The sequence below is a fragment of the Saccostrea echinata genome, unplaced genomic scaffold (genome assembly GCF_033153115.1).
Source record: "Saccostrea echinata isolate AGI-Se365-2 ecotype Australia unplaced genomic scaffold, CSIRO_AGI_Sech_v1 ptg000029l, whole genome shotgun sequence".
Classification (NCBI taxonomy): Eukaryota; Metazoa; Mollusca; class Bivalvia; order Ostreida; family Ostreidae; genus Saccostrea; species Saccostrea echinata.
Window position 1 is genome coordinate 21479817 of NW_026889778.1, and position 19683 is coordinate 21499499.

The 19683-nt window shown below is 32.6% G+C and overlaps 1 protein-coding gene and 1 pseudogene across 1 annotated transcript; both read left to right on the top strand.

Moving 5' to 3' along the window:
* Positions 1-3889: 3889 nt before the first annotated feature.
* Positions 3890-5317, top strand: LOC133195705 (collagen alpha-1(VIII) chain-like; annotated as a pseudogene).
* A 1365-nt stretch (positions 5318-6682) lies between these two features.
* LOC133195094 (complement C1q-like protein 2) lies at positions 6683-12866 on the top strand. Its single transcript, XM_061330971.1, has 3 exons — positions 6683-6747; positions 7378-7535; positions 12417-12866. The coding sequence occupies exons 1-3, from the start codon at positions 6683-6685 to the stop codon at positions 12830-12832; spliced, it is 639 nt and encodes a 212-aa protein (XP_061186955.1). The 3' UTR covers positions 12833-12866.
* The last annotated feature ends 6817 nt before the right edge of the window (positions 12867-19683 follow it).

The following is a 19683-nucleotide window of genomic DNA, read 5'->3' on the forward strand; positions in this document are numbered from 1 at the left end:
GTTGATAATTCGAATGTTGACTGACGTCTTTCGAACAAATTGTTAGGTCATTCTTTTCATACTAAATTCTCTACGGATATTTCCGTACACCTGCCGATGAAAAAAGGCACTGGGCAATGCGAATCATGCGCCAAGACTGCACTAGTAATCAACAAAGTAGTTATATCAACACACATGCCTTCCTGACTCCTCGAACTTAAGAAAGGAAACAATAAGTGGATTAGAGTATTTTATACACCAGCAACATTATATACAGCAGCTTCTATAGTTCTGATATAAACATAAAAATAGACTTTATTTTAATTTGGTAAAGCTACATGAAAATTCATTAATGCCTTTACTTTTGCATAATTGCAGAGCAGGGAAAGGGAAACCTGCATATGCATTAAGTACCGGGGGTATAGCACAAGTGAATTGGAAATTAAGACTGAAATATAATACAAATGAAATATATGGAGATAACGAACAGTAATCGAGCTCAAAAGTCCATTAAACAATACAAAATAGGAGCAGAGAAAACACCAACCTCCAAACATCAGAGGTGGGATCAGGTGCCATTGAGGAGTGAGCATCCCCTGCAGACCGATCACATCCGCCGTGTGCTCCTTGTCATGATCGGGAAATGACGGAAAAATCCGTCGACAATTGAGTGTGTAAATAATGGTCTAACAATTAGTATGAAAAACGTCAGTCAGCATTTGACTCAATGATAAATTGTATTTGCTGACAAGGTCATTGTATCGACCATAGAACTTACGAAATGTTGACTTTAAACGAGACAGCTGATATTCTTGTTTCATCAACTTGTTTGTCAATAATTTACCTCGTTTTAGAAATTGTACATATGTAGAGCATGCTCTTGCGTATCGAATCAACTGAGAGATATATATACCCCGTATGCAGGTAATGAAGGTATATTGCTGCATAAGTAAGGGAAGTTGACAATTGAAAAGTTAAAGTCATCACGTTTATCATAAAGCGGTTGTTAGATTACCATTAACGTCTTTCTCAAGTAAAATATCCAAATAGGAAACAGATGTGTCAGACTCTGTGGTATCTTTTATCTCAAGCTCACCAGGATATATCGTATTGACATAAGAATGGAAATAGCCATTGTTAATTGACAATACGTCGTCGATATATCTAAATGTCGAGTTGAAGGCCACAGCAAGTGTTTTCTTCTTTTCACGTACAAAATTTTGGACAAATTCTGCTTCATATGAATACAAGAAAAGTTCTGCTAATAACGGGGCGCAATTGGTACCCATGGGAATTCCAATAGATTGTTGGAAGACCTGGTCTCCAAAAACCACATAGATATTGTCAATCAGAAACTCAAGCATCTTTTTAATGTCAACTTCAGGGTACTTGTGTGTGCAATCAGAATGTTTTTTAACAAAATAATTTTGCAAATGACCAATGACAAGGTAAGTAAATTTAGGAGTTCCATTTTTATCGAAAAAGCAGCTGTCAATGATATCAAAAAGCCTGGACTTTAATTTATCGTTGGGAATGGCTGTGTATAAAGTTGAAAAGTCGTAAGGTTTTAAGCTGTTGATTTTGGTAAAATCTTGTGATTTCAAATTTTCCAAAAGTTCCTTGGAATTTTTAAGTATCCACATCTGATTTACACCACTTCTCGAATAATGATATTTGCTTTACAAGCAACACAAACATTGACTACCTAATAATTCAATGACTTGTTAATGTAACTTAAATGAAAACAATAAATATAGTGCAAAAAAAAAGGAAACCACCAAAAAGGGATGGGACCAGGTATTATAGATTATGCCCACTTTTTACTCTCAAATTGAAATAATGCTGCCCTTCTCAATATTTTCTCAATACATTTCCACTTACTGATTCCAATTTGATTATCAGAATAGAAAAGAAATGCAACACTTTTAAGGATATTTATTTTATTTTCTGGTAGAGTGTTGAAGGAAACATTTTAAATAAAATTGGATCTAAAAAAAACTGGAATAAAGATATTGTATCGAAAGAATAAATACAGGTACGATAAATACATCATCTGCATTTTCTGAAGAATATATAAAGCAGTTATTTTAGTTTAGGAGTAATTGAAAATTAAAAGTGCTTTAAAATAATGTTAATTTTATTGCAATTTGTATCGGTAACGATCCTTTAATAAAAATTATGTCCATATGGCTGTATCTCAATTCCGTTCTCAATGACCCTGTAGTGTAGGGCGGCGCTGCGAGAATTCCATTTGCATCGAAAACAAGATTTCTGACTTCCCGAGATAGCCGCTGTTTCTGCACTGCTAGGAGACATGTTCATCAGGTAAAGATTTCAGCTCCGAACTGGGGCGGGAGTTTGCATGAAGTAATTGCTAATAATGCAATATCATATCCCGAGGTTAACGGCTTAAATATCCATTATTATAAAATAAAAAAATACCAGAGCCCACCTAAATAATGACAGCAGCAGGTGCATGGATGAACTATGCAATTTATCAATGAGTCATTTAAGCATAATTGGTAAAGAAACTCGAAAAACTGAAAAAAAAGATAAATGAACAAATGAAATTTTAAGTCACAATAAATTAAAATTAAGCAAATTTAAACAAAATGATATAAACATTTACCTAGTTTCTTCAACATTTCAACTGTGATTCTTGATGAAAGAAACAAAGAGACATTGAAGAAAACCATGATGACTAATCTTTACAACAGCATAGGTGTACATATGGAAATAAGATCAATTAATTGTATATTTTGTCGTAGAAATGTCTTTGTTTCTCGTATTTTAACATCTGTTTTACTTGTGCATGTTAATTTAAATCGTGTTCTACAAATTAAATTGGTTTGGATATAAGTGGAATATAATAAACATTAAAACACGCGTTTATAACGAAGTGCCATGGAGGGATGATATCCTTTGGTATAATTATAAGCGTAAATCCTTATATCAATTAAGCTTACAATGTATTTTAAATTCACGGGGAATGCAAATCATTTTGCTTTAAGCGAAAATTCACTATCGCCATATTTATGCTTAATCCCTATATTGAGTAGGTAACAAATACATTGTACACTAGTCTATTTACTATAGACCGATTCTAAACTATTTTGACATTATACTCGAAGGTAATTGTCCAAGTCGGGCTTATAAAGTTTTTTGTCAGCATACTGTGTAAATGTGAATGTTACATGTAGTGCTATTATGATCGTAGTTTCAAGCCTTGGCCGCGACAGACCTAAGTTGGTAAAAAATAGGTAGTAAATATTTCTTCACCAAGTCCTTGCGATCAGTACTTCGAAATGAAAGTTTTGGATCTTCCGAATGCGACCTTTAAAACCGATGCCCCGTATCACGGGAGGCATTGACACGATAAAGATACCCCACTGTTCATTGGCCCTGTGTCCCGAGTATAGGACTTAACTTGTTCATCTGTATGTGGTGACGTCTCTATATGAGTGAACATTTCTTGAATGGGACGTGCATGTTAAACAATAAAGAAACAAACAATCAATCAATAAATTTGTAATTTATTGGGTGTATAAACACGTTAGATTGCTCGCTAGCATTATTCTGATTGACAGTTTTGAGTTTTGAGTTTTTCCCGAAATTATTTAGCATAGAAAATTATGCAATCAAATGTCGATGTAGAACACAGAACAAATTTTCATTTTTGTTGTATTTTTTGAAATTTTTTGGAAGCAATTAACACATTACATGGTAAATTGAAGTAAGGTTACTTTTTTGGAATTGCTACCCTACTTTTTGTCAAAGCAAAAGGAATCTAGGACATTTTAGAATAGATACACACTAGTTCAAATGTACCATATATATTGCTGCAGCTGTCGGAAGATGTAATGCCTGATTTGTCTGAAAATATATCCTATTTATCATTATGTACAATAACATTTTATATGATGATCCATTAACATCCAGTATTTAAATGCTTTGTCAGCCACTAACCAGGAGCACTGTTAAGATATATATGCGCGGATGGGGTGAGTTTTTAATAATTTTTAAAACCAATTCTAAAACTTAAGTAATGTTATTGATTGTGAGAATGAGTAGATTGTAAAAAGGAATAGCAACTCATCAATAACATTTTCCAAAGTCTTTTATATTCCAAGAATGATATATTTGTTGATGATTTAAAATTGTTTTCAAATTACATTAAAACATGCTTACATATCACGATATGACTATCGTGTTTAAGGACACAAACTTTATATAGAGAATTAATATAATCATGTATGAATGACTAAATCGCTGATGATAACTATAGCAACGTTTGAAATCCATTAGGCTAAAATATTGCAGACACAGGTCAACTTATATATCTGCTGAATTTATATCTTTTAAACGCAGTTCTCATTGTTCTGATCTTGTTTCAAGTAATAATGATTTGTTATTATTTTCGCACTAATGCATAAAAAATAAATAAAACAAAATAAACAGTACGATGGTTACAACTTATATGTTATTCTTGAATTAGAAGAAATATTACAGTTTTTCTATTAGAATTACGTGGCCCTCTTTTGTTCCTACTATGCTGTTTGTCTACGCTGTCACAATGTCCACTGTAAGAGCAGCATCTCCAGCTGAATTCATGGGAGACATGAATGGTTATAGAAGTGCTTGTAAGAAACTTGGCTGGGAACCTTAGCAAGGTTTGTTTTTCCAGCGAACTCCTTATTTGAATAAGACATTTGGATAATTTCAAAACAGCATCGTTTTATAAATATCAAGCAAAAATGTTTTTTACTCTTCATTTTTCCTTTTAAAATGATATTCAATCGTTGTTCATTTCTGCTTAGTGTAGATTGCACCGCTAACCATGTCATTGCGTTTCATGTCAACATAAAGTCTCATCTCACTGATGTTCCTGTGAACACTACTATTAAATTCAACAATGTCCAGTTAAGCAAAGGTGGAGGTTACGATCCTGAAACGGGTATTTTTACCGCACCGAAAATTGGTGTCTATTCTTTTGCGTGGTCTTATCTGTCCAGACAGGGAGGGACCGTGTACACAGCTCTTTCTGTAGATAATGAGGATCATGCCCTATCGTGCATAGAAAACCAGCAAACCAAATTTATCAACTCTGCGGGCCACTTGGTTTATGAATTCGTTAAGGGAAATAAAGTATGGATCAGAGTTTGGCACCTTCCTGCCACATTCATACATGGTGGATACTATACTTACTTTTCCGGAAGTAAAATAAACTCTTTTTAAAAAGAAATGAAAAAAGCCATGTAGTAATCTTTAGCATGTTTAGCAATGTACGTGTAAATAACGTATTTTCACTTTGTAAATTATTAAAGAAATTGCAAATGGTTCTGAATATAACAATTGTAAATTTGAACACTTTCACATACATTTTAGACAAATTAAAAGCTTATTCAATTTAAAAGCAATGCAAATGAATAGAGGAAGATATTTTCAAAACATTTCCCCTAACAGCTGGATATTTCGGAATTTGAAAAATGTATGTATGATACATACCTCATCCTTTGGAATGTTTGTGATGAAATGGCAGAATTAAGAAATCGTATTTTTGAATTTTTTAGGCCTAGCAAATATTCCAGCATTTCCAAAAAAGTGTTTTAAAGTGAGATACCTGAGACTAAGAAATGATATTATCTTCTTAAATGTTGAGATATTCAGATATTTAACTGACATCTGGGGGGAACAAATATTATGGTACATGAATCTATGTATGGTACTTAAGTTAACATATGCAAGAACATAATGTTGAGATATAAAAAGAATTGTAATGGATTGCATTTAAACTACATTTTTTGGCAAGTAAAAAAGTAACCATCCACAAGGAATGACTGTCGTAACTGAGATTAGAGTATCGATATCATGTTCTCAAGTACGAATCTTACATTGATGAGAAAGATCTTTAACCATGTTGTCTCTTATAGAGCCGATAAATGAAATAGCCAATCCCTATAACCGGAGCCCTTTTTCCAGGGGTTATGAATTAAGCGTCTTTAATTTGATATTTAGCAGCATAACTAATGTTATATAAATATACTTAGAAAAATTAATGCAAAAAATTGTTGAAGGCATATAAGTAATTGACTGTACATGTACATGTATATTCCGATTTACCCTCACATTTGAATTAGAAAAAAATGCAGCGGAATTTACGCAGAATTCAACCACATTTTTGTGAATTTGACTGTATGCGTAACACTAGATGTATATACTGTTTGTTATCTCCATATATTTCATGGGGGAAAAAAACCCACTGATATTTGTTTAGCTTCACTTGTTTTTATAAGTTACAAGTAAAAGTTTAAGATGTTTTGTAACTGCATTACGGTCCCCATACACTAATTCTAGATTTAAGCGTCACATAAATACCGTTATAATATTGCTGCTGTAGACAGGAGTTTTTTGCTTTATATTACATATGGGCACAAAATTGATAGTATCTACATATATTTTGTTATCTAATTGGATGAAAAACCATTTGAGTCTTTAATTAAGTACTTCTTTTCTCCAGTGTGTATTAATTAATGAGATTCTGAGCTATATCATTCAACATTTCATTTGTTTCATTTTGAAACTACATCTGATAAAGTGGATCTGGTGAAAGAAATTTTTTAAGCTCAACTCATCTGAAAGTGAAAAAAAAAACGACAATTCATATCACATAGAAGATATTATCCATTTGTTATTGTCAAGGATAATGTATTGTGCAATTGCAATTAACATACTAGAGGGCATAGAAATAATTGCTCAGGACCCTGACGGGTTAGATGCGAGCTCAGTGCTTTTTTTCTCCAATACACGCTACAATGTAAACAAAAGAAATGTGAACCGTATATCAATTATTGTTTATTTAAAGCTTTGATTCATTAATGCATATTGTTTGGTATCTTTCATTACTATAGTATACAAAGGATAAAAATTGATTAAATGAAATTTAAGATATTGCATGTAAAATCTGTTGATTTAAACGAGACTTTTGCGTGTTCGTATACATAATTATAAGCAAACGAAAATAATATCATTTTTCTGTATATTTATATGTACATTGACCACAAACTTAAGTTATCCTACTGTTCATATTTTCCGATTTGTAACGTTAAGAGATATTATTATTAACTTTGTGCAGTATATTTGCGAAGTGAAGAATTATTTAACAATGCATATGTGAGTACTTTTCTATCCTCTAAAATACTTTTTACTCAATTCATTTTTTTTCTTCAAGTTTTGTATTAATTTAAGCCTTTTCTGCAACACGTCTCCGATATTTCGGTTTATTCCTTAGATTCTTCATGTTTAGCGAATAATTTTCTTTCTTGCTTAAAGATTTCATTAAATATGAACAGTTATGAAAATTATATTAAGGGAAAAAAAACTATATTAATAATCTCACAGGTATACAGACAAACTGCGGATAACAGCTTTTACGTTAGTCCTTTTGGTTATTCATACGACCTTTATTGTCGCAGAGACATCAACGCCGACAAAGTTCATCAAAGAATTCGATGGTTATATGAGCGTTTGCCAGCGAGTTGGTTGGGGACCAAAGAAAGGTAATCATTTGTTGCTGCAACACAGAACACTGACTTCTTATTTTATACTCTAATTCTTATGCACTATTCTTCGTAGCTATTGCTACCCAAATATAAATAAAAAAAATCTTTGAAATGCTTTAGGAATGAAGTAAATGTAGGGTTTTATATTTTCTAATGTCAAAATAGAAGAATCTATGTCTCCAAGTTGATTCGGAACGCAAAAATACTTTACTTAGAGCAATTTCTTAAACGAGGAAAGAAGTAAGGAGTTGATCCTTACGTCGCGGGTTCGAATCCTACTGTGGGACGTGGAGACCGGTCCTTCGGATGAGACCGTATAAACCGAGGTCCCGTGTCGCAGAAGGTGCTGGCAGGAAAAAGATCCCTCACTGCTCAATGGCCGTAAGTGCCGAGTATAGGTCAAAATTTGTAGCTCTCCACCGGCAAATAGTGGCGTCTCCATATGAGTGAAAAATTCTCGAGAGGGACGTTAAACAACATACAAACAAACAAAAAATAAACGAGGAAAACTTCTGACAAACAAGAACCCTCGACGTACTCCGCAGCTCTGTTAAGGCTGCATAAAGGGGGCGGGGCCAAATTTATACTGGAAATGTCTACTGTGACATCACACAAATATAATAATTCCTCAAAACAACAGAAAATTAAATAATATGCGGTTTTAATCTGCATAAGAGTGATGATCTACATCAATACTTACCACTGCATTCATTTTTGTCGCTAGTTAAATCCCACACAGCAAGATATAAACAAGTCACTGACCGCCATGCACTTGTCGACATGACGTCATCATGGTAAAATTTGACGCATTTTATGTGCAGTGAGAGGTGGATCAAGTAATTTTTCCACAGTGAAAAACGCATTTTATTATTAAACAGAATATCATTTGCAAATCTAAGGTAGACCATTATGACAAATCTGAAACCTTTGTTTAGTGCCATTATTTAAAAAAAAAAAACTATCGAGAGAATGTATTGAATTAATTCTACCGTATTTTTATGTGCAGAGTGTGCATGTTTCACTCGGAGGTGCCACAATAAATTGCTTTTTCGCAAGGGCATACATTTAATAGATCTTGACCATTTTTTGAATATGCATAACAGAAACATTCTTTAACTTGAAAAGTGCTGCTGTTTTACTGAAATCGAGAGCATTACTAAATAAAAAAAAATAAAATACATGGTAAAGGTCAAGCATATATATATATATATATATATATATATATATATATATATATATATATATATATATATATATATATATATATATATATATATATATATATATATATATATATACAGACCCTGAAACGTGCTACTACCCCAAACGCACGCTGCACGAACGGTACACGCTCGCTACACGGTTTGCACGAAACGCTGCACGGTTTACACGAATCGCTACACGGTTTGCACGAAACGCTACACGGTTTACACGAAACGCTTTGCACGAAAGGCTGCACGGTTTACACGAAAGGCTGCACGAAACGCTTTGTACACGTTTCTCACACGCTTTGTACACGATTCTCGCACGCTTTGGCCTCGATCTGGTTTTTCTATTCGGAATCTCTAGGGCATTATTTTTTTACGGGTTAAATATAGATTAATTAAGAGTCGCAATCTTTCACAGTACGATTTAAATTAACACTCGCTACTCCTGTACTACATGTTTATAAACTGATAGAAATATTCAAAGTTAGGTAGTTAATAATTCATGATTTTCTTTCTGTTTGTAATCCACTTGTTTTAAGGTGATATGCCCATCATCGTCAGTGTACATCCTTTTTCTCTAAATTTTACACTGCAAGAGTAAGATTTATATTTGCCCCTCATTATTTCTTTCGGCATATTTTTTTTTAAGTATTATATTAAAAACTCGTTTATTAGTGAAATCTAACTTTAGTAATTAATTTTAATAAATATTATACTGTGTTTATTTCCGTGAACGGATCGATTTTCTTATGATTTAGCAATTAATTTATTTTATTTAATTAATTCAGGTCCACCTCTTTAATATGCAGAATTAATAAGTACATTCCAGAAAAGAAGATGCATTTTCTTTCTTTCTCTCTTTTGGTCGGGAGGGAGGAGGGGGGGGGATTACCGAGATCTTACTTGTGTATCTGTAAATCTGACATGGCTAAAGACCACCGGCAGTCATTTCAGTAATTATACTATCGGGAAAAAATTATTAAAAAAACAAGTAACTGTGCTTAAGAATATTCATGTCTCCAGCGAGATTTAATAAAATAAAACATTTTATACCAAATGGTAGTTTTAACATTTAAACGTTTTATCATAGAGTTTAATTTAACATTAGAATTCTATATGGAAGAATGGAAGAAAAACCCGCGGGGAGGGGATATAAAGGATAATTATCTCTCTCTACATGTACCTAAAATGACAACAATATACATGTACCCATCACCTTGTAAATTCCTTCATTATAAAACTCGGTAGAGGGGAAATTTTATGTAATTTACAAAAAGTCACGGCACAACTTACCATGCAATTTTCGTGTATACATGTCCAAGTACATTACATGAAAACTCCAATATTTTAAAAAATACAAATTAAAGCTGCCTGATTTATAAGACAACTGATATGTAATTGTTATTTATAATTTATTTCTAAACTCTTTTATATTGTGACTGCCGAACAATCCACTGATCACGGAAATTCGGGTCGATTAAAAATAAAATCCAAGGGTATTATGTGTACCAATTAAATATTAAAAAAAAAAACCCAAAAAATAAGCATTTAATATCACAAATTTAAACTCAATCGTTATTCTCGGGTGTATTTTAGACATGATTGATAAAAGATAAAAGCAGAACAAGTTTTCAATTCCCTGCTAGTGGAGCCCGCGGAGCCCATGGTTGCTGTCGTAAATGACATTGATCACATTCGCACATTGCAAATGGGAAGTTGAAGATTTATTTTAAGTGGTGCATCCGATGCACCATATAAATTAAGTATTTATTTCTTTATACAAAACAAAGTCAATTATGCTTTCTAACACCCGGTACCGATAAATATTGAAATTTAAAGCTTGCGTTTTTGAAATGCGCCCACACCCACACCCCCTCGGTAATTTCTTATCCTGCGTTCGTAAATGCATGTGAATTATACTCATATTTTTCAATTATTAATAAATCAATGCTTTGTATTAGAAGACTATTAATGACACACAGTTTTGATTAAGATTATTTAATACAATCTGGTAATAAATAGACAAGAGCGGAGACCTGATAAAATTTCGTTTGAAATTTCGTTTGTTGCTTTCTTTGGAAAATAAAATAAAAAAGATATGATCACTCCGATTGTGCATTAAAATCAATTCATTAAAAATGTTGCACAAACACTGTAATTACATATAATTAATTTGAATAAATTTCCTGTCCATATTTATTTTTGAGAGAAAAAATAAAGAAAAACAAATTAAATATACAATACCGTGTAATTTTATTTTGTTGTTCTCATACTTTTTTTTAATTTCGCTCTTAAAATACATCCAGTATAATATCTCCGAATAATATTAGTTATAAACAACACTATTTGACATCCTGACCCATCGATAGCCATATTTAAAATGAATTGACTTCCGAATGAATCCTACACGTTTCTCACACGATTCTTGCACGAAAGTCGCACGTTTCTCACACGGTTCTTACACGAAAGTCGCACGTTTCTCACACGCTTCTCGCACGCTCGCTACACGGTTTGCACGAAACGCTTTGGAGCTTACACGAAACGCTGCACGGTTTACACGAAACGCTACACGGTTTGCACGAAACGAAAAGAGCACGAAAGTTACACGCTTTTTTGGGGTAGTAGCACGTTTCAGGGTCTGTATATATATTTAAAACATTGCTGTGACGTCATGCCTTTGTTCTTGCAGTCTAAAAATTTACCTGTAGTCGTCCGATAATAATGATTAGCAGTCCAATAATACATTATCGGACGGCAGTGATAACAAAATCGGACAGTAGTTAAAAAACAACAACAAGAGTGAAATCAAGGTTTAATTTGTCCAGAAACCAAAAAAAAGGTAGGGAGAAAAAGTTCAGGGTAAGCGAACGCGAGGAAATTAAGTTGTTAAAAATAGCAAATCCAAGAAGAAATTGGAGTCTTAAACTTCCTCAAAAGTAACACTTTCCATTCAGTTTTTTTTTTTTTTTTTGCAAAGCTTTTTCGATACATCACTGGGAATAAGCCAATTTAAATCCATTTCTGATACAGAACCAGTCTGCGAATCTCTTCATTTAACGAGGTTTGTTCGCCAATGACCATGATGACCGCACTTTTTTAAACCCAAGATTTTCATTATATCATCCAATCAAAATTTAGATAAAAATCTGCATTATTACTTTAAATGCATTTCGAAGATATCATCCAACACTGTATCTGTATCAATGTCAAACGCACTTAAAAAAAAAAAAAAATTCCGAATCATAAAAAAAATCCCTCATCACCTGACCACTGTCCATAGTTCCTGCTAAGCCAAACGACTGCCATTGAATGAATGAAACAAAAGAGTTCACTCACTGATTTTACTGTCTTAAAAAAAAAACTTTCTCTTTTCTTTTGTCTACTTATTAGATGGTTTCAGGTAGGAAACTATTGATGCCTGAACTCCTATTGTGTAATTATCGGACTCCTCCAGGTAACTTTTGGACATTTAAATAGCAATGTTTTAAGTAAGATATATGCCTCATACAATTCTATATGTAAAATTATCAGACTGTTTTCGGCCCTAACGGGCCTCAAACAGTCTAATAATTTTACATATAGAACAGTATTCGGCATATATCCATTACATATATATTCACATTGTGATACTTTTATTTGATAATGTCATTTTAAATGTTTGATATTGTAGGTTGTGCTTCAGTTGGTCATGTGATTGCCTTCCACGCCGCCATTAAATCTCACCTCAGTAACGTTCCCGTAAACACAATCATAAAATATGAGGACGTCTTACTGAATAAAGGTAAAGGATATGATCCCAAAACAGGTATCTTTACAGCACCAGAGGACGGTGTCTACTTCTTCGAGTGGACGTTTATTACCACCAAGAAATCGTCTGTTTATATAGAGGCGGTGGTTGATGGTGTGAGGAAAGCCTCGACTTGTGTCTATCACCAGCAAAGCAATCATGTCAGTACCTCGGGACATTTGCTTTATGAACTGAAGAGAGGAAACAAAGTATGGATCAGAACATTTTATATAACGGCTGGATACATGTACGCTGACAAGTACACTTATTTCTCGGGATACAAAATAAGCTACTTCTAGATAGCACAGAAGAACACCACATAAATATTGATGACAAAAGAGCATTTCGTAGTCAAAGTCTATTTTCAAAATGCATGTAAAATGACTGTTTCAATTGCGAATAAAATTTTGAAATAATTTCCGTTACTTTTTTAAGGATGCTTGAACATACACAAGCTATATCAAAGTCAAAATTATTTTGAACTTATTACTCGCTGGCGAAACCTAAACTTGCAGATTTGAGTATGGATAAAATTTCTTTTAGGGTACCCTAATTCTTGAATGAAAATGCTTTAGTGAGAGTCAGCAACTAAAACACTTGCACAAAAACTAAAAAAAATATCTCATAAACTTCTCCCCGGTTTAACTCCATAAATGCCTTAAATGCTTAATCAAACCTTTTATCTCTCTTAAAGGAGCTCTAAAAGGAACACAATGTACATATAAATAGTGCTCTGCAGATTCGTAGAACGAATGGTGGACAAGCATAACAGCTTATTTATTTCTTTTTCTAGACATAAAGCATAACAATTGTCCGACAAGAGAGAGTAAACGTTTATGATATATTATCAAAAACATAGGGAATAGGGGATTATTTCATTATTCTAATGTATGAGAATAACTTAAAACAAGTATTCCTCCTTAACGATGTGCAAAACAAAATCTAATACAAAATATTGTGCTAATCTCGAATGGGGGATTGGTACACGAACAAGATATTTCCACATCTTAAAATTTGATCATAGGGGAAGCTGGTCGAAAACAAATTGCAGCAGTAGCAGGAATGGTTGTTCAATCCTTTAGGCTTCACTAAAACATTGGTTGATAACATCAATTATCAATTCATTTTTTCTATATCCTTATGATTACAATAAAGTGCATTTTGTAACCAATATAAGCATAGATTATGTAATTAACAAGAACTTTTATTGCAAGGTCTTTACACCTGTTATGAATGCTTACCCATGATTAGGTCAGCAATCTAGATTTGGAGAAATCAGTTTTGTGGAGAGAGTCTTTACATATAGTTGAAATTACCACCATCTGGTTAAGGATAGCACGAAGAATCCTCTTGTCTTCACTATGCTCAAAACACCGAAACCCATTTTGCACTCTGAAATAAATTTCACTCAGAAATATCAACACAACTGTACCAATGTAGGCCGAACCAAAAACTTTCTTTTCTACTTTTTACAAATAATTATACTTGCCAGCAGTGGAGACAGAAATCAACATGTTGATTTTCAGCCAAGTTGGAATGCTTAGACATATACTTTTACAAGAAAGTCGAAGATTCAGAGACCTATATATTTGTACAAGAGGAAATTCAATACGATTTTGGTGTCCTTATCGAGATGTATCGCTAATTCAAAGGAGTTGAATTCTTGTGACACCTTCACCAATAAACTGATTAAAATGTAAAACCAGAGTCTAAAGATAAAAACAAATCACACATTTATTTTAAAATAATTATAGAAATCACTTAAAATTAAAATTCATATCCATCAATACTTATTGCAGCTATTTACCGATTCTTGTGTATTTCTGTCATTCTTGAAAAGAAATACAATGAGGAGATATCAAAATTGTGATATTTCACGTTCACGGAGTCTATTCTCGCTACTGGTAAGGTTTTAACTGGGTTTTGATGAAACGAAAAGTGGAGGGCAGGTATTGAAACAGACGATGCATGTGCAGAAAAATCAGGGATGCAGCGAATTTGTGAAATATCTTAAGCACAAAGTTCAATATATCCTTTCAAATATTTATGCAAAATTTATCAAGTCAGTATGGAAATTCAACCTATTCTTTTGAAAAGTGACTCATCTTTCTTTTACCTAATCTCAAAAGTTGTATGATGCAAGAAAAGCTATGAAAAAAGAAAAATGACCAGTAGTTCTTTCATTTGGGTGATTTAAAGATGTTTATATATATTTTCATATGGAAAAAATCCTATAATTCCGCCTAGAAATCAATTGCTATAAATCGAAAGCAAAATCGTGTGATTTTGTCAGACTGGAAAATTAATCTTTTCAGTAAAACACTACTTTGAAATTTTCAAAAATATTTCATTATGGAACGAACTATCTTAACACCCTTTTTATATAGAACAATACATTTTATGAATAATCTTCACGAAAACTTCCCCATAAAAGTCAGTTAATGGCTAATGTTTAAAACACAGGTGCTAAACTAAATTACCTCCCGTTTTCTTACTGAGTAAGAAGTCACTACGTGATATGGTGGTAGCGGAATAAAAAAGTCACAATCTCCATAAAATGCAGTCCAATCATTTTTTCCTTTTACCGATTTTCCTTGGCTGTTGCAGGTTGAGACTTGGTTCCGATGTGTGTCGATTACGATGCATCATGCATCTATACTTTTTGTAAATATACCATTACCACCTGCATATGAGTTTTTTGTTTCCCAGTTGGTACGAAACGGAAGAGCATGTTGTACAAATTCTTAAACCAGGGAGATTATTGAATATAAACAAATGATTAAAGGATATAAACAATATCGTATACAGTCAGCATTTTGCAATTTTAAGGTCAATACAATGACCTTGTTTGCAAACACATTCCTCTGTTAAGTCGAATGTTGACTGAATGTCGACAGGGGATGCTTACTCCTCCATGGCACTTAATTTTTCCTCTGCTTTTAGAGGTCCATTTTGCCTCTGCTCGCAATTTTTATTGTTTAAATGAACCTTTGAACTTGAGCACTGTTCGTTATCTTCATATATAATATTTATTATATAGTAAACATTTAAAACAATTTTTAAATATTACATGAAGTACACTGTTCCTGTAATTTAAAAAAAAAAGATTGCATTAACGCTTTCTTGATTTTAGATCCCCAGATGACAATGAAAAGATATTTGTGACAAAGGAGACTCTTAATGATAAGAATAAACCCTATAGGATTTTAAGTTCCTGAACATATTTCCATATTTTCGAGTTCTTTTAAAACCTTGATTTTATTAACTGGGAATTCCGTGTGTGTAAAGGTATGAATACCTTTTTTCCTATGTATTCAAATTTTATCATACGTGTCAGAGAAAAGAAGAAAAAGAGACCAGGAATGATAACATAGGGGTGGTTATCTGAGTTGAAAAATTTACATGTTATGCAGTAAGCCTTGGGAAACATATAAATCACAATGTGTAATGCCACAATTTTGATATAATATCAAAACAAACTAAAGCATAAATTTGCAGTAAAACGTATTTTATCCTCAAGTAACTGGTTTGATTGTCGCCAATATGAATGACTGTATGATTGCGAAGTGACTTCTGATTGATGCCATGAAATTATAAATGTATAATTATTTCATAACTTCTAACAAAGAATTCAATCTGCGATACCAATCACCTCATGTAAATATAAACAGCTATTTTATTATCATGCATGAATTTTTTTTTTATTATTAGCCCTTCCTATCTTACATTTACAATTCTTTCAAGGTTCATTGATACGCTGATAACAGAGATTACTCCAACTGGTATAAATTACTATAATTATTCTTTGATAAAATTGTCAAGTTTACAGGCCATTTCTGTGAAATTTTGCTCTTCAAGGTATGTTGAAATTGTATGCGTTTTAATTGTGAATCAGATCGATTTCATTTGGAAAATCATCAGCGTTAAGGAATAATTTTAAACGAGTGAACAGAGGGATGACATACCTTAAGTACATCACCATAATAAGAAAGTAACTCACAGGAATTTAAGCAAAATCATTCGTTTTACAAAAGTGTTCCAACTCTTCTATAAAAATGCAATACTTTATTTGAAGGATAAAAAGGTGAAATCTACGTTGTAGTAACCAGTAACATGGAAAATCCAACTGGGCAGAAATGTCTGGAACTAATGGTTTAATAACTGATGTATCATCTTTATGGCTTTAAACGCCATGATATTATGTTTGAGAATGTAGAGCTGCTGTCCTTTCTCAAAGATAAGCAGATCTTCAGACTTTAAAATCAATTGTATATGGTTCAATCAGTATAAGATTATCTCAAAACTGCTTTTCCAGATTAAGAAAAAAGTTTCTTTAACAGTGACAGAAATTTTAAATGTTTTCAAGATATTATTGTCAATAACAGAAATCCTATTTTCAAGTTTCTGTAGTTAATTGACTCGAGTTTTGTAATTAAGATTTTTTTGTGATTTAGTTTTCTATTTATTTATATTTTTTCAATTTTTTGTAAAGATTTTCTTTTGTTATTTAGTTTTTTATTTAGTTGTAGTTTTCATAAATAGGCTTCCATAAATTTCTCTCTACCACTTCAGATTAGTCATGCAGATTCAAAATTCCAAAGAGCCAGTGAAAAAGGGTACGATAGACATAAAAGCATCAAAATACATGAAAAGACCAATTACTTCACTTTTAACGCAATTAGCCACTTCTTTGTTTAGCATTTGTATTGTATACTTTTGTATACTTTTGACGACTTAAACAATAGGGATCCCATGAATGATTAGGCACAAATAAATCGATTGAAAATGATTTCTTATTTCCTAATTATTATATGTATTGGAAGAAAAATGTTTTTAAACGATTTTAGGAAAGAAAAATAGATTGTAAAAGCACGTATCAACGGACCCCCCCCCCCCCCCCCAAAAAAAAAAAAAAAAAAAAAAAAAAAAAAAAAAAACAAAACAGCGATTTTGTTTACAATAGCGTTAAAATGAATGTTTATCAAAAATATCTCTGAAAGTATGCGGTTTTTCATCTTGTGATTGTAAGATCTGTAGGCAGTCAGACAGGGCTGGCAAACAATATTGGAAGCAACCTTTTGTGGTGGTGTACGAGTCAAAGCATGCATTAATTAAATATTTCATTTTGTTAAAAAAGGACATATCTTAATCAAACAACGCCAATGTATGCAAAAACGATTCCTGATGAGACGCGATATGAACGATCTTATCGGGAACAGAATTCAATAACGATGAAAATATGTTACAAAATAGCAAATACCAACTCAGGGAAACAGGATAAATATAGTCATGCTTCTCAAGGAACGAGAATTAGAAATGATTGAAGAAAAATGTGTCAGATATACTATCTTTCATACAATCTACTAAGGTATTGATGACATTTTAATTCGCGGATGTTTTCTTGATTATAAGAACAGAATATGTGGGACTGAAGAACCTTGCAAAATAACTATAATCTTTATCCCAGCGTTTGAGATGTATTTGAAACTTATGTGCTACATGTAATAATAATAAGATAACTTTATGATAGGATTTCCAAATAAAAAAAGAAAGATAAATTGAATGGACTTATCTGAGTGTGGGAAACTTTCTGGAAACTTTGCGTGACTGGAAAAGAAAAGATAGTGAAAGACGATAAAGAGAAGGGAAATGTTTTTACACGGAAGAAAAATATTAAATTTAGTAAAACACTTAGCAGTATCGTAAAAATCATACATGAAGAAAATCAAGATAGAAAAAGAAAACTGACAGAAAGTGGTACGGAAAAAACACTTTAGCATCGAATATTAAAACGCAGAAGTAGTTAAATCCTGAACAAAAGGATACCCTTACTAGTTTTATGAAAAAGTTTAAAAAGTGATTCAATATTAAAACATGTCTGAAAAACAAAAGGAGAGAAAGCATACTGTGTGCCGAAACATTCATTTCAATTTAAGGATTGATGTTTATTCAGTTCTTTTTAAATCTGCCTGTCAGAGATTAAGGGATAGGGAAATGGGGTACTTGTGTTTCTTGGTGTACTAGTTTCTTAGAAAAACATGTACAGATAGATACAGATATATTTAATAATGTGCATATGCAACTGTCCGATTTTCTTTATCCATTTATACCACTCCAATACTATACTATATCTAAAATTAGGAACACTTCTAAATGCACCCAAGCTTAATTCGTGTGATTTGCTTGTGCAAAGTGTGGGAATGAAGAGTAATCTTTGTTCAGCACAAAGTTTGATAAAAATAATTTCATCAATACCTCAAACCTTAATATCTATTACAGAGATAAAATGCGATTTTTTTTTTATATTTTTTCTGTATATATTCCTATGTCAAAATATAATTGCCCATTCTGACCCCAACATTTACAACCGGTGTCATGATTTGAACCAACTCCGATTTTTCCTATGTATTCTTACATAAAATTTTGATCGCCAATTGTGTTTCATCACGAAATCTAGTTGGAGACATTTCAAAATGGCACACGTGTTTTTAGAGGGGACATTTCTTTATTTCCCACAAAGTTAAAATTCCCGTTAATGGAATACGAACTGCCAGAAACCATGTCGGGTAAAAACAATAGGCTCTACTTCAGTAGCATTTCTTGGCTTAGAAATTAATACAATGTAGATGATAATTAAGACTGCACATGTCAAATTATGTTAGTTCAAGACTGAAGTGTTGTCTATTCTAGCCATAAAGACAGATACCCTATACCGCAATTACAAAAGGTGGCAGGGTGGTTTATTTTTTTTTTTTCGGGGGGGGGGGGGATTATTAATGTATAATCAGAAAAGGCATTTCTGCAATGTTATACAATGTTATTGATGCGCAACACTTTTATGACTGCTTAAAGGGGCGGGGCCTAATTTATAGGGGTAAAGTGTACTGTGACATCACACAAAAATTGCAATTCCTTACAATAAGATAAAATGAAATAACTTGCGATTTTATACTGTGTAAGAGTAATGAACTACATCAAATCTTACCACTACATTCATTTATGTCGCTAGTTTAATCATAAAGAAGTCATTAATCGCAATGCACTTGTCGATATAACGTCTTCGAGGTAAAATTTGACGCATTTTATGTGCAATGAGAGGCGGATCATCTATTTTTTCACAGTAAAAAATGTATTTTATTATTAGGCAGAA